The sequence below is a fragment of the Ovis aries genome, chromosome 4, assembly GCF_016772045.2.
Source record: "Ovis aries strain OAR_USU_Benz2616 breed Rambouillet chromosome 4, ARS-UI_Ramb_v3.0, whole genome shotgun sequence".
Taxonomy (NCBI): Eukaryota; Metazoa; Chordata; class Mammalia; order Artiodactyla; family Bovidae; genus Ovis; species Ovis aries.
Window position 1 is genome coordinate 44,253,767 of NC_056057.1, and position 15,364 is coordinate 44,269,130.

General features: G+C 38.7%; 1 protein-coding gene across 5 annotated transcripts in view; it reads left to right on the forward strand.

The window, feature by feature from the left end:
* Nucleotides 1-15,364, forward strand: part of MAGI2 (membrane associated guanylate kinase, WW and PDZ domain containing 2) — a 1,505,066-nt gene that overhangs the window by 974,462 nt on the left and 515,240 nt on the right. For all 5 annotated transcript variants that reach the window (XM_060414641.1, XM_060414642.1, XM_060414643.1 and 2 more), the window contains exon 5: nt 5,877-6,087. In XM_060414641.1, the coding sequence (XP_060270624.1) occupies nt 5,877-6,087 (211 nt within the window). The remainder of the gene's footprint in view (nt 1-5,876; nt 6,088-15,364) is intronic.

Here is a 15,364-nt window from a genome sequence, read left to right on the forward strand (position 1 = left end):
CGACAGCTGCCACAGGTGCTCTTGTTTCCATGTGTCCTATCACCTCCCTAATATTATGCGGCTCTTTTGTGCCATTGCGTATCCCTCCCTAAATCGCTGTGGTAGTACTCTGTTGAGCATCCCTCCCTAAATCGCTGTGGTAGTACCTGTATCATTATCCACTGTGAGGAAACATGTCCTTTCCACCCCTCATGTTGGCTCTCCCAGTTCCTTGACTTATTCTGCCCAAAAGAGGTAGAGTGGCTTCTCGGAGTGGTATATCTTTGAAGGATAATTCTGAGCCTGCTTTGCCCAATTCCTCTGCTTTTTTTCAATCCCTCTGAATATTCTGCATGGCTCTTCCAGAAACAGGTTCTAGGTCTGTGTGGGAAACCTGCCCTAGTTCAGTACTGTCTTGGGCATACTGGCTTGATTCTACATTTCACCAGAAGCCCTTGACTCTCACCATAAACTGCATCCCTAGATTAGCCGTTATGAACAGTAAATGTTGGAAATGTTGTGATTCTCCATTTGCTTTATTCATTTTTTTCTCTTATTTTGTTCAGATAAAGAAAACAAGTGCTGCTTATTACTTCCCTCTCAAACCAATTCTTAATAACCTGATACAAATAGCTTTTTACTCTCCCTCATTAAACTCTTGTTAAATATCTTGCACACTGTAGATATTCGTGTTTGCTAATATAACAATTGATTGATTAGGTAAGAATAAAGGAATGAGTGAATAAATGAATTAAACTGGGAGAACTTGGCTCAGTGATCTCTGGTACATTAATAAATATAATTAGTGACATCTCCATTTTTCAGAGTGAAAAGGGGGACCTCCTGGGAACTGAAGACCTTCTGGGATTAAGTGCAACTGTGACCTGAACCAAGTATCAGTGCTTTACTGTGTGTAGGTTAGTTAATCAGTCGTGTGTGACTCTTTGCAACCCCACGAACTGTAGCCCTCCAGGCTTCTCTGTCCATGGAACTCTCCAGGCAAGAATAGCGGAGTGGATCTCCATTCTCTTCTTCAGAGGATCTTCCCAACACAGGAGTCAAACTCTGGTCTCCTGCATTGCAGGCAGATTATTTACCAGTTGAGCTACAGAGAAGTCCCACCTTTCAGGAGATGTCTCACGTTTCTCTGGAAAATATAGTTATCAAGATGAGGAAAAAAGAAGAGTTGTTCATAGCTAATCTTTGGCTGTATCTGTCAGGATATTCTGTATTTTCTTTTTCACTTAATCCATTCCAACTTGGCTTTCCCACTCCACTATAACCGCTCCCATATCTGGTAGCTAATATCACCAGTGGCCTCTATATCACTAATTCTGCTAGATTTTACATTCTTATCTTTCTGTTGGCCTGCTGAGGGGTTCTGGCCGCAGGTAAGTGTTTACTCCTCACTGTCCTTTGCTTGGCTTGTGTGGCAAGATCAACTGGTTTTTCTGTTACTTCCCCGGCTGCTCTCTCCTGATCATTCTCTCACTGACTGTTAAATGTTGGAGTTCCTCAGCTAGCTATTCGAGGTGTTCTTGTTTCCACTTGCTGAACTCTCTCTCTAGCAATTTCATTCACTCCTGTGGTTTAAATTATAATACAGTTTAGCCATGAAAGTGAAAATGAAGGTCGCTCAGTCGTGTCCAACTGTTTGCGACCCCATGGACTATACAGTCCATGGAATTCTCCAGGCCAGAATACTGAAGTGTGTGTAGCCTTTCCCTTCTCCAGGGGATCTTCCCAACCCAGGGATTGAACCCACGTCTGTTGCATTGCAGGCAGATTCTTTACCAGCTGAGCCACAAGGGAGGCCCACAGTCTAGCCATGTGCTGTTGTCTTTTAAATTTGGTGAATTCCCTAAGAACTCTCTGACTTGACATCTCCATTGTGAGTTTGAGATGAACCTCTGTCTCTTGTGCCTAAAATTATACCCACTGGTTTCCCCACTCCTGACAGTCTTCCTGCTCCTCTCGTGGTGCTTAGCCCAGTGAATTGCTTTCCCCCTTTGGGTTTACCGTGACTTCTTATTTGTCCTTACCTGTACATTTGTTTAATCATATCAGATCTACATTCTAATTTTATCTTTCAGTTCATAGAAGAGTCATGCCATTGACACCATCATCTCTTGTCTCAATCACAAAAAATAACTCCCCACTGGTCTGTGAATATCTACTCTTAATACTTTCAAACCCCAAGAACAGCTAGGAGGATCTTTATGGAGAATGAAAATCTACTTGTGTCATCCCCTTGATTAAGGCACATCAGTACCTTCTCATTCCTCTCCAGGTACAGTTCCAAATTCTGAGCATGCTTTCTAAGGCTCAGTCCGTTCCTTGCTTGTCTGTTTCTTTCTCCTTTACCTTCCTCTGAAAGAAGTCTCTTGACTCCATTTTCTAGTCTCAGATTTGTTAGCACACTGGAAAAGGGGCTTTCCTTGATTATGTAAGGTTAGATAAATGCATATACATGAGATCGCATCTTTCCCTTTGGTAACATTCATCACACTTAAAATTGCTTAAAGACTGCACATCTTGACATATTTCAAGTTCCGTGAGAGCAGGGATCATGTCTTTCTTGTTTGCTTTTCTGTCCTTGGTGCCTGACGCCAACTGAGTGTTTAATAAATATTAAGTGAACATTGAATAAATGAATATGTTCAGATCATGACCTTGCATTTTCACTTTGCAAATGCATCATGACATTTGGAAGTACCTGAGAACAGTATGCTTCTTATATTGATAATTGCATGTTGTAATAAGGTATAACAAAGAACCTAAAGAGAAGAGTCCCTTCTCTTCCTGTTTCTTTCCTGAACAATTTACAAAGGTCAAATCTGTATGGAGAATCAGGTGGAAGACTACATCACTAGGGAATATATTGTTTTCATAAAATCCTCTTTTACAAAGAAGAAACAACAAAAACTTGTAAAATGTTCTTATCCTTCCTAATTCCTAAAGATACTTCATATTGCTCTCTGAGATTGAGACACACAGGGAAAAAATTAATCCAAGCTGTTGATTAAGATAATAAGTACATTCTACTTTAGTTTACTCATCTTATATTGCTTTTATTAATTTTAAAATTATAAAAATAGTAGCCAACTAATGCAGAGGTATGTTAAAAATAATCTCCCACTTCCATCCAATTTTACTGCTTTGGGTTACTCAGAGTTGACAATCTATTATACATCTTTCCATCTTGTTTTTAGTCTTATGATTATAAGCAAAACATGTATCTAACTTGGTGTTGCTTATTTTAAAAGATGGAATTAATAGTGTACATGCATTATTCTTCAACTTAGATTATTCTTTAAACAATAATGATTGGCATCTCTTCCAGGTTGTAGGTCTTTACACTACATTATTTTCCATGGTAAAGATAACCACAATTTATTTAATGATCTTCTCATTGATAGGCATCCAAATCATTTCCAGGTCTTTGCTACTACAGACAAATATACTGGTAGAGTAAGCCTTATTATTTAATTATCTTTATATACTACCACCTTTATTTGTAGAGGATATTTCTCAAACAGGTTACTGAGGCAGACCATATATGTATTTTATATTTTTTAATGTTAATAGTTATAAATTAGGTTCCCATACAGTTGTAGAATTTCCTGTTTCCAAGAGGGCTGCCTTATCATCACACTGGGATTGTATGTCAGTAGTGTCTCCTTCCAGTTTCTGGGTTAAGCCATCCCCACGACACCTTCTGCTGTGAAGAAGTCATATGATCCTCACTGCAGGTGGATTGGTTCTCTATTCTCAGCTACTTTCCATGTCTCCACCAGAGCATACTCGGACTTCCGCGTGATACCCATGTCTAAGGGAAGTCTTCGGAGTAGTATTTCCCAAATGTATTCATCCACTTATTTCTGACACCCTGATGGAAATTTGGAGCCACTCTGCAGGAAACATTCCTCCCAAAGTTCCAAACTAAAGTATTCCACAGACCATCTCTGCTTTTGGCTCCCTTGATCGTTTCTGTGGTTTCCCTCTTAGTACACTACCACAGCCCTGTCTGAAACCTAAATATAGTGGTGCTGAATCCCTGAATGAACCAAGGAATATCTGAAATCTAAATATTTGCCCTTTGGACTTCTCTTCCAACTGCCTTCTTACCTTGCAGGAAATTTCTCTGAACCTGAGCTTTCCAAAGGTAAGATTTAAAACACATGCTAGTAATGAATTTTCAATATAATATTTTCTTTTTTTTTAAGAATCTGTCTTTAAAAAATACTGTAAGTTTCCTGAAATATGATCATCCTTCTTCTAACTATATTATACAGGGTTTATTTTTTCTAAATTAAAAAAAAAAAATCTCCGTATCTCTCCCTACTTGGAGACCTATACTCTGATTTAATCATCATGATATATCAGATGCTGTCTTCTGGTAGCATCTGAGAAATACTTGGGTTGGATACATGGGTGATATGCATTCAGAACTTCTACATGTTTAAGAGTGACTTTCTTTTGTATAGATGAATAATATTTTGGTAAAGTTCTTGGGCTGCTATACTTTTCTTTTCCTCAAGTTACTACAGATATTATCTTACTATCTTTGAGCTCCGAGTATTACAAGTGAAAAGGTCTGATGATCTTCTATTCCTCTTTTTTGGGGTAAGTTTCTTCAGTATGGAAGCTGGTAAAGTTGCTTTTTAACATTGGAATTTGGAAATCTCACGTAGATGTGTTTAGGTGAAATGTATGCTTCATTAATTTGGCCTCAGATTCAGTAAACCATTTTGATTGGCAGACTCCTATGTCTCTTCATCTTAGGTAAATTTTAGTCTATTTTTATTGAATTTTAATTTTTTCTCTGTGTGCTCCTGTTTGTCATTCTGGATCTCATATCGTTTGCAAGTTGATATCCTTGGGTCTCAACATCTGATATCCTTGGGTCCTCCAATCATTTTATTGTTTCTCTGAAAGTGTACATTTCTTTTAGTTTTTGCTCTGTTGGATTAGGTTTCTATCGCAGCCATAAGAATTTACCACACATCTAGTTGCTTAAGATTGAAGGCAAAAGGAGAAGGGAGCAGCAGAGGATGAGATGGTTAGACAGCATCACCAACTCAATGGACATGATTTTGAGCAAACTCTGGGAGATGGTGGAGGACAGGGAGGACAGTCCATGGGGTCGCAAAGAATCGACCTGACTTAGTGACTGAACAACAACAGTGGCCTAAAGCAGTGCGTTTTTTTTTTTTTTTTTTATCATACTGCTCTGTAGGTTAGAAGTCTGAAATGGGTCTCACTGGGCTAAATCAAGATTTCTAAAAGACTTATTTTCTAGAGACTCTAAAAGAAAATCCATGATTTTGCTTGCCAGCTTCTAAAGGTCAACCGCACTTCTTAGCTAGTGTTGGATCCCCTTGTGTCTTCAAAATCAGCAGCAATGCATTTCTTTGGCCAATGCTTCTGTTCAATAGTCATATCTCCCTCTTATAGTCCTCTTCTGCTTTCTTCTTGTACTTGTAAAGACCCTTGTCATTACAGCAAGCCCACCTGAATAATTGAAGATGATCTCCCAATCTCAAGGCCCTTCATTTAATTGATCCTGCAAATCTTATTTTGCTACATAAGGTAACAATCACATGTTCCAGGGTGTAGGGCACAGGTATCCTTAGGGATTCATTTTTCTGTCTACCACACCTATATAATGATATGGTCCTCCAATTTAGTCATCAGGTTTAATTAGTTGTAGAATAGACTAGAATGATAAGTCAAAGAGGAACTCAGATAGGCCTACTGATAATTTTCAGAGGAGGTTGCAATTATGCTTTTTCTGTTAGCTTTCAGAGAGCTCATTCCCTGGTGAGCATAGTCCATACTCACTCAGAAGGTACAGTGGCTGGAGTGACTAACCATGTACCCTTGTTTTTTTGTAGAATCCAGTGAACCTGAAGACAAGAGTGTAGGTGCCTCAGGGGAGACACCCTCCCAGCCTTATCCTGCACCAGTGTACAGCCAGCCTGAGGAGGTGAAGGAGCAGATGGATGATGCGAAACCAGCTAAACCTGAGGAGAATGAGGACTCAGACCCATTGCCTGACAACTGGGAAATGGCTTATACAGAGAAGGGTGAAGTCTACTTCATTGAGTGAGTCTCACACATTTCTCTGAACATTTTCGCAAAGATCATAGCTGTATTTTAATGATGTAACAGATGGAGAGTCAGAATAATTTGAATTTTATTGATTGTGATATTACCTTCTTTGTGAGAGAATAATGGGATGGCACCTTGATACAGCTGAAGATGCTAGATTACAGCTATAAACCAAATAATGAATTAAACAATGCCACTGTAAAATTTGTTGCAATCCTGACTGAGGAGGCAAATATCCATGTGATGTTACTTTTGAATTGGAAATAGGGAGGAAATGCTTACTCTACCCTTCTAAGACATCTGTGTAGCTCAAATGAGATAATCCCCGTTTTTTAAATGAAATTGCTGGAAACCTCCACCATCATGTCCAATGGTTTGATTGAATGCCAACTATTGAGAGCCAAATACTTGCTAATCACAAATGAGAATATTTTCAGCATTTGACCCTAAGGTCAGCTGTCAATAAAATCACGTGTTTGGCATAGTTTGTCATATTTATTTTGATTATATCCCATTCTGTTTATTGCTCACCTTTTTATGATTTACCAAGGAAAATGAAGGGCTAATTCTGAACTAACTAGTGATGCATACTCAGTCTAATCTTTCCTTTCACTGAGGACGTTTTTTCCCCAAACTCAGTTTTTATATATTTTATTAACAGCATTGCCTAGCTTTCCTTTTCTTTATCTTCTTGGAGTAGAACAACTTTTTTAACCCCCTGAGTTGAAGATCGTGGCTAAATATTAAATTGTTGATGTGCATGAGACAATCAAAATGTTCATTAGAAAGGTAAAAAACTAAATATATGATAAATGAACAACAACCCTTATTCCCTCAAAGCTGTAGGAGACTCAGAGGGAAACATTAACAGAATCTGAAGTTTTCAGTTCAGATAGTAGATAAAAATATGTAAACTCTTGATTACTCAAGAAAACTATTAAAACTAGATTTTCTTTCCAAACCTGGAGTGATTTGTGACTTAGATCTCCATAGGCAGAACTCAATTGTGAAATTGAAATGTTACCACATACCAATATTTAATTTTCACATGAAAACTTTATAACAGGTGGCCAAGGGAATACATAATCAGGTAATTACTTGGTGCTCTGCTTGACTCCAACATGGATGGGCAATGCATGAAATACATTGCTACCATTCATCTTTTGACAAATCTTATGTTACAAAAAAGAATAAAATTCTCTTGCATATTTCTTATAGCTATAATCAATGACCCACAGGCATCCTTTTATCAATTAATTGGAAAAAAGAAGGTCATACAGAATTTTTTAAATGTTTGAATGTATTTATATCAAAAACATAATTTTGTTATCGATAAGCTTAGCATAGCACCATTGCAGACCAGAAATCACAGTATAAACCTAGATGTGAGGTCTCACATTGGTGCTCAGAACAGTTGTTTAGAACAGGGAGACTGACTACGCACACATTTTTATTGCGTAATATAGGTGGAGCAAGACTATGTGGAAATAAGGAAAACAGCATGGCAAGCTGATGAAAGAACTATTTTCTTACAGTGCTTTCAATAATGCAATTATAAAAACCTCCATTTTTGTGATTATAAAATAAACTTTCCCCTTTTAACTGAGTCAGATTTGGGGGTTATGGAGAAAAGAGATTTCATAAGACAGAAGCTGTATTTGTGGTTTATAGTAAATGATGAGGCTCTGTCAAGACTTGGGAGAATGGACCAAAATGATTCTGTTAATATGCTAGTCAGACATCCAGTATCAGAATCAAAAGACTCATTAGAGTTTGTCCCTGGTCTTAAATTTATTGTCACACTGGGGAAGAAAGAATAAGAGGGATAGTTAAAACAATTAGTCAACCACTCATTCCTGAATTTTGTGATACAATTTCAGTAAGATACACTTAAGTAATAAAAGGAAGCATTATAGGAAAGGTAAAATAATGTAGACTTGAGAAGTTGGTACTAGGTGAATAGTACACTCCAGGTATAAGAACTATCATTACAAAAACCAGATACTTTATGTGTTAGGAGTAGGGAGAAGATGCCCAGACCTACTATAGAGATGTTAGTTGGTGAAAACCGTGTTAAATGATGGCTCCATTCTCATTTTGCTTGATCATTAGTGCTTTTGAAAAATAAGCAGAGGTTTTTGCCTGTTTATCTTCTTCCTATTACCGTAGGGAAGGATGAATGAATAGTATTAGGAGCAGAGATGGGGTGAGCTGAAAAATTAAAACAAAAAAGAGGAGACAATTTCATTTGCAACATGAATGTTAATGCTAAGGGAGATTCATCCAGAGGTCAAGGAGAAGGAAGAAGTCTGGAGTAAAGGCTGAAGTGAGAGTGTGATGGGAAAGTGATTAAAATCAGAGGCAGGGGCAGATGCCTGCTTAAGTAGGTCATTCACAGAATGGAGGTATCCCCTGGCCCACCCTTCATCCTGGACCAGCTTGAAATCTGTCTTTTCTTCCTTCAAAAACCTTACTTTGACTCATAAGACCCAGTGATACAAGCTCAGGTATCCCAGAGCAGGGAGGAGTCAGGCAGTGTCTTTTTCACTTGGTGCCTCATTCTCACACCATTGCAACCTGTGACGCCTGTTCCTTTCTCTGCGGCCCGCATTTAGCTCTGCCGTCCTCCCTTCTCAGTGACTTCCTCCAGACCACTTTCACTTTGTGCTCTGGAATGCTCCTTCCCAACTACGTTTGGCAAAATCAGCACTTCAACCCACAGCTTATCTTTGCTGCTGATACTGCAGTGAATGCTTACCTGGATATCGTCCGTGCTGTAAAAGCCCTGTGGAAACAGTCTGGTAGGGCAGGAGAAGCAACAGCACAGGGACCGTGATGGGCCATTAGGACTTGCTTAGGGACTGAGCCGTGATGTGGCCCAGAGTTTCTAGCCAAGAAGCTTATAAAACAATACTATTTGTAATGTAGAAGTTTGCAGTTCTGAAGCTAAGTCAGAGTAAAGAAAGAAAAAGCAAAGTAGAGTAATTTTAAGAGAAAGGTAAAACAGAAGGAAGTGTAGAAGAGGTGGGAAATTAGACAGATTACAGCTCTCTCTGAAGAGAGCTGACACCAGTGGAAACACTTCTGCTAAAAATGTTGTGAGAGCTGCTTAGAGTAATGGGAGTCCCTGGTAGATTAACATGTACTCATTGTTTTTGTTGTTCAGTCACTAAGTTGTGTCCATCCCTTTGTGACACCATGGACTGCAGCACACCATGCTTCCTTGTCCTTCACTATAACTCATGTCCATTGAGTTGGTGATGCCATTACACTTTACTGAATTTTGTCTCCAATGAAACAAATATTGTAATCAAACATAAATAAGTGAAACAGAGGAAAAGGAACCTATGGTTCTGTATAAAATTTAAATATAGTTCTATATTCATTTCTGAGTTGTTGTTTGGTCACGGCAGATCCCATTGACTTCAGCATGCTAGGCTTCCCAGTCTTTCACTATCTCCTAGTTCAGTTCAGTTCAGTCGCTCAGTCATGTCTGACTCTTTGCAACCCCATGGACAGCAGCAAGCCAGGCTTCCCTGTCCATAACCAACTCCCAGAGCTTACTCAAACTCGTGTCCATTGAGTTGGTGATGCCATCCAATCATCTTATCCATCCTCTGTCATCCCCTTCACCTCCCAGCTTCAATCTTCCCCAGCACCAGGGTCTTTTCCAATGAGTCAGTTCTTCACATCAGATGGCCAAAGTATTGGACTTTCAGCTTCAGCATCGGTCCTTCCAATGAATACTCAGGACTCATTTCCTTTAGGATGGACTGGTTGGATCTCCTTGCAGTCTAAGGGACTCTCAAGAGTCTTCTCCAACACCACAGTTCAAAAGCATCAAATCTTCAGTACTCAGCTTTCTTTATAATCCAACTCTTACATCCACACATGACCACTGGAAAAACAATAGCCTTAACTAGGCAGACTTTTGTTGACAGAGTAATGTCTCTGCTTTTTAATATGCTATCTAGGTTGGTCATAACTTTCCTTCCAAGGAGTAAGCATCTTTTAATTTCTTGGCTGCAATCACCATCTGCAGTGACTTTGGAGCCCCCCAAAATAAAGTCAGACACTGTTTCCCCATCTATTTGCCATGAAGTGATGGGACCAGATGCCATGATCTTAGTTTCCTGAATGTTGAGCTTTAAGCAAACTTTTTCACTCTCCTGTTTCACTTTCATCAAGAGGCTCTTTAGTTCTTCTTCACTTTCTAACATAAGGGTGGTGTCATCGGCATAACAGAGGTTATTGAGACAATCTTGATTCCAGCTTCTGCTTCATCCAGCCCAGCGTTTCATATGATGTAACCAGTCCATTCTGAAGGAGATCAACCCTGGGATTTCTTTGGAAGGAATGATGCTAAAGCTGAAACTCCAGTACTTTGGCCACCTCATGCGAAGAGTTGACTCATTGGAAAAGACTCATGCTGGGAGGGATTGGGGGCAGGAGGAGAAGGGGATGACCGAGGATGAGATGGCTGGATGGCATCATGGACTCGATGGATGTGAGTCTGAGTGAACTCCAGGAGATGGTGATGAACAGGGAGGCCTGGCATGCTGTAATTTATGGGGTCGCAAAGAGTTGGACACGACTGAGTGACTGAACTGAACTGAACTGAACTAATCTGCTGCTGCTAAGTTGTTTCAGTCATGTCCAACTCTGTGCAACCCCACAGACGGCAGCCCACCAGGCTCCCCTATCCCTGGGATTCTCTGGGCAAGATCACTGAAGTGAGTTGCCATTTCCTTCTCCAATGCATGAAAGTGAAAAGTGAAAGTGAGGTTGCCCAGTCGTGTCTGACTCTTAGCAATCCCATGGACTGCAGCCTACCCGGCTCCTCTGTCCATGGGATTTTTCAGGCAAGAGTACCGGAGTGGGATGCCATTGCCTTCTCCAGATGTACTGTGAATATAAGTTAAATAAGCAGAGTCACAATATACATCCTTGATGTACTCCTTTCCTGATTTGGAACCAGTTTGTTGTTTCATGTCCAGTTCTAACTTTGCTTCCTGACCTGCATACAGACTTCTCAAGAGGCAGGTCAGGTGGTTTGGTATACTGATCTCTTTAAGAACTTTCCACAGTTTGTTGTGATCTACACAGTCAAAGGCTTTGGCATAGTCAATAAAGCAGAAGTAGATGTTTTTCTGGAACTCTCTTGCTTTTTCAATGATCCAACAGATGTTGTCAATTTGATCTGTGATTCCTCTGCCTCTTCTAAATCTAGCTTGAACATCTGGAAGTTCACGGTTCACATACTGTTGAAGCTTGGCTTGTAGAATTTTGAGCTTTACTTTGCTAGCATGTAAGTTTGCTCAAATTCATGTCCATTGAGTTGGTGATGCCATCCAACCATCTCATCCTCTGTCGTTCCCTCCTCCTTCCTTCAGTCTTTCCCAGCATCAGAATATTTTCCAATGAATTGGCTCTTTGCATCAGGTGGCCAAAGTATTGGGACTTCAGTTTCAGCATTGGTCCCTCCAATGAATATTCAAGGTTGATTTCCTTTAGGATTGACTGGTTGGACCTCCTTGTTGTCCAAGGGACTCTCAAGAATCTTCTCTAACACCACAGTTCAAAAGCCGTAATTCTTTGGCCTTCAGCCTTCTTTATGGTCCTAAAGCTATTTAATTCTATTTATGGTCCTGAAGCTAGTGGAGGTGATGGGATTCCAGTGGAGCTGTTAAAATCCTTTAAATGATGCTGTTAAAGTGCTGCACTCGATATGTCAGCAGATTTGGAAAACTTAGCAGTGGCCACAAGACTGGAAAAGGTTAGTTCCATTTCTGAGTAGAAGGGAATTCTACCTATGCTTAAATGAAGTATTCATTTAAATATGTATTAAAATATTGTTGTTGTTCTGTCACCCAGTCATTTCCAACTCCGTGCAACCCCTTGTACTGTAGCACACCAGGCCTCTCTGTCCCTCACCATCTCCTAAAGTTTGCCCAAGTTCATATCCGTTGCATTAGTGACGCCATCCAGCCATCTCATCCTCTGATGCCCTCTTCTCCTTCTGCCCTCAGTCTTTCCCCAGCATCAGGGACTTTTCCAATGAGTCAACTATTCTCATTAGATGACCAAAATACTAGAGTTTGAGCTTCAGCATCAGTCCTTCCAGTGGATATTCAGGGTTGATTTCCTTTAAGATTGACTGGTTTGATCTCCTTGCTCTCCATGGGACTCTCTGGAGTCTTCTCCAGTACCACAGTTCAAAGGCATCAATCCTTTGGCAGTCTGCATTCTTTATTGTCCAGCTCTCACTGTCAGTTGGTAAAGAATCCACCTACAATGCAGAAGACTCTGGTTTGATTCCTGGGTCAGAAAGATCCACTGGAGAAGGGATAGGCTACCCATTCCAGTATTCTTGGCCTTCCCTTGTGGCTCAGCTGGTAAAGAATCCGCCTGCAATGCAGGAGACCTGGGTTTGATTCCTAGGTTGGGAAGATCCCCTGAAGAAGGGAATGGCTACCCAGTCCTCTATTCTGTCTGGAGAATTCCATGGACTGTGTAGTCCATGGGGTCACAAAGAGTCATACATGATTGAATGACTTTCACTTTCTCACAACTGTATGTGACCACTGGGAAGACCATAGCCTTTATTATATGGACCTTCATCAGCAAAGTAATGTCTCTGCTTTTCAACACACTGTCTAGGTGTCATAGCTTTCCTGCCAAGAAGCAAACACTTTCTGATTTCATGGCTGCAGTCACCATCCATGTGGTTTTAGAGCCCAAGAAGAAGAAATCTGTCACTACTTCCACTTTTCCTGCCTCTATTTGTCGGGAAGTAATGGGGCAGGGTGCCATGATCTTAGTTTTTTCAGTATTTAGTCTTAAGCCAGCCATTTTACTCTCCTCCTTCACCCTCATCAAGATATTCTTTAGTTCCCCTTTAGTTCCTTATTATATATGTATATGTATACACACATATATATATTTATAAATAATTACATATATATATATAAAACCTTTGAGTTAAGGTAATGAGGTATTTAATTTTTGTCATCTGTGCAATGTTTTAAAATAATTATTGATTTACTCAGTATTGACAAATAGTTTATATGTCTCAGTCTTTACAAGTGCTGCAGATAAAAGATGAGGGAAATTTTTATCATTGTTCTCAATATTGAACAAAAGGGGCAATTATTTCCCACAGTCTTCAAGACTCCTTCTTTTGTTGAATAATTAAAGCAGATTCCTTTTATCACTTATAGTGACATTTAATGGGAAAAGGTGAATATCTGAACAAGTATTTTTAAAGAACAGGATTTTAAATTGCAGAGAACTCTTCACATGAGGTGGCCAAAGTACTGGAGTTTCAGCTTTAGCATCATTCCTTCCAAAGAAACCCCAGGGCTGATCTCCTTCACAATGGACTGGTTGATGACTTTCAAGTGTATACTATTGTTTAAAACCAATAGTCTCCTTAACTCATAATATCCTCTTCATTAATATTATCTTTTTAAATAGTAGATTAATTGTACCTTCAAATTAGTAATAATGATTACCACATATTTAGTGCCTACATTTTACAGTCTGTGTTCAGCTTACTTAGCAGTAAAGCTAATATGTTAAGCATTTACATTGTGCTTATTTATTTCTCATTTTGGGAACCTAAAACTTATAGAGGCACCTTGCCTTTGGTCATATAACCAGGAAATGACAAAGCTAGGATGCTTTGATTTCATTTATTCAACACATATTTATTGGGTACACCCTGTGTTCTAGGAACTATTTTATTAAACCCTGGGTTACAGTGGTCAACAAAACTGACAACATTCCTATTTCCATATTTTCATGGGCAAAATGTGGCTACAGGGTCCTTGCTGTTAACTAAGTTGCCATGGTGCCTTCTTTACATATATTGTATGATAGTGTTAGTCACTCAGTTGTGTTCAACTCTTGACGTCCCTTTGAAGCACTTGAGGTACTCCCATTTTATACATGAGATTCTGAGGCACCTTGGACAAATTAACATTCCCAAGGTCTTACGGCTTTGTGACCCTGCAAAGCCATTGACATTATCCCATGCTACTTCCAATATGTAAACAGGCACTGGCTAAAAAAAAAAAAGAAAAAAACAGACTTTTATATTACAAACGGTATTTGTTTTATAAGTTTCTCAGCCAGAATTTACTATTCCAGAGGCTAAATGTTCCATAAAGAATTGCTGCCACAGGGTTAATCTGGATTGACATGCTTTGGGAATCCCATTAAATTAGTTCTTTGTTTGGGAGTCAGTTTAGTTAGTGACATAAAAGAGACTGCTATTGCTTTGGCAAAAAACAAAACAGCAACAAGAACCTATTTGTTTACTAACATCTTCCCGAATAGCAGTGAACACTATGTCATCTTAAATAATAGATTTTTTAAAATGAGCTTTTGAAACCGAAAATCACCTATGGAAAATGTCTTGGATATACAGGCTTTCCCAAATTCTAAATAAGACACATGATCTATTTCATCTGTTGTTGCTATTTCTATATTTTCTTAAGTTTTAAGTAAATCACCAATTCCCATTTTCAACAAATTTAGTACTTTCAGTTATTGAAAGAAAATGAAATATTTTTGAAATTTACTGGAAAGAAAAGTTGGTTTTTTGGTAAAGTCTAAATGTTTTCTCATTCTAGGCTCGGTGTATACCAACATCTGGTCTTTGCTTACTCTCTGTTATTTGTTTTACAATAGCAGTAGATATATTGAATATTTTTTTTCTGTACAAGGTTCTAGTGTAGTCTCCAGACAGAAAATAAGCATTCAGACAAAATAGTTTGCAACAAACACTCATAATATCCAGGATGAATTTATAATAAAACCTCTTTTAAAAATGTATTCTAAATATATGAAAGGCAATATGATGACAAGCTCATAATTCATGTGCTTAACAAAATTTTAAGAATATTGTTTAGGAAACAGATAACCACTATAAAGGTCATTGACAATTTTTATGTGGATTATCAATGTATAAATAGAAAAGATTAAGCAGTACAATTGAAGTCTTAAATAGAAAAGCTTCTACTATTCATTATCAATTAGATGTGTCCAGTCATTGTTCAACAGTTCTTCCTTCTGAAATAATGATCAAGAGGGAAGACAAAATCTTTCAGAAACTGACATAATCAATCTGAGGACTTTATTGACTATTATATGAAATGTAAATATCTATATTCCTTTAAAAATGAATGTTAATTTTTAAAAATACATAAAATACAGCCAGTAATCTCTGTGTTATTTCTGATTCTGAACATATGTGACTACTGCTAGA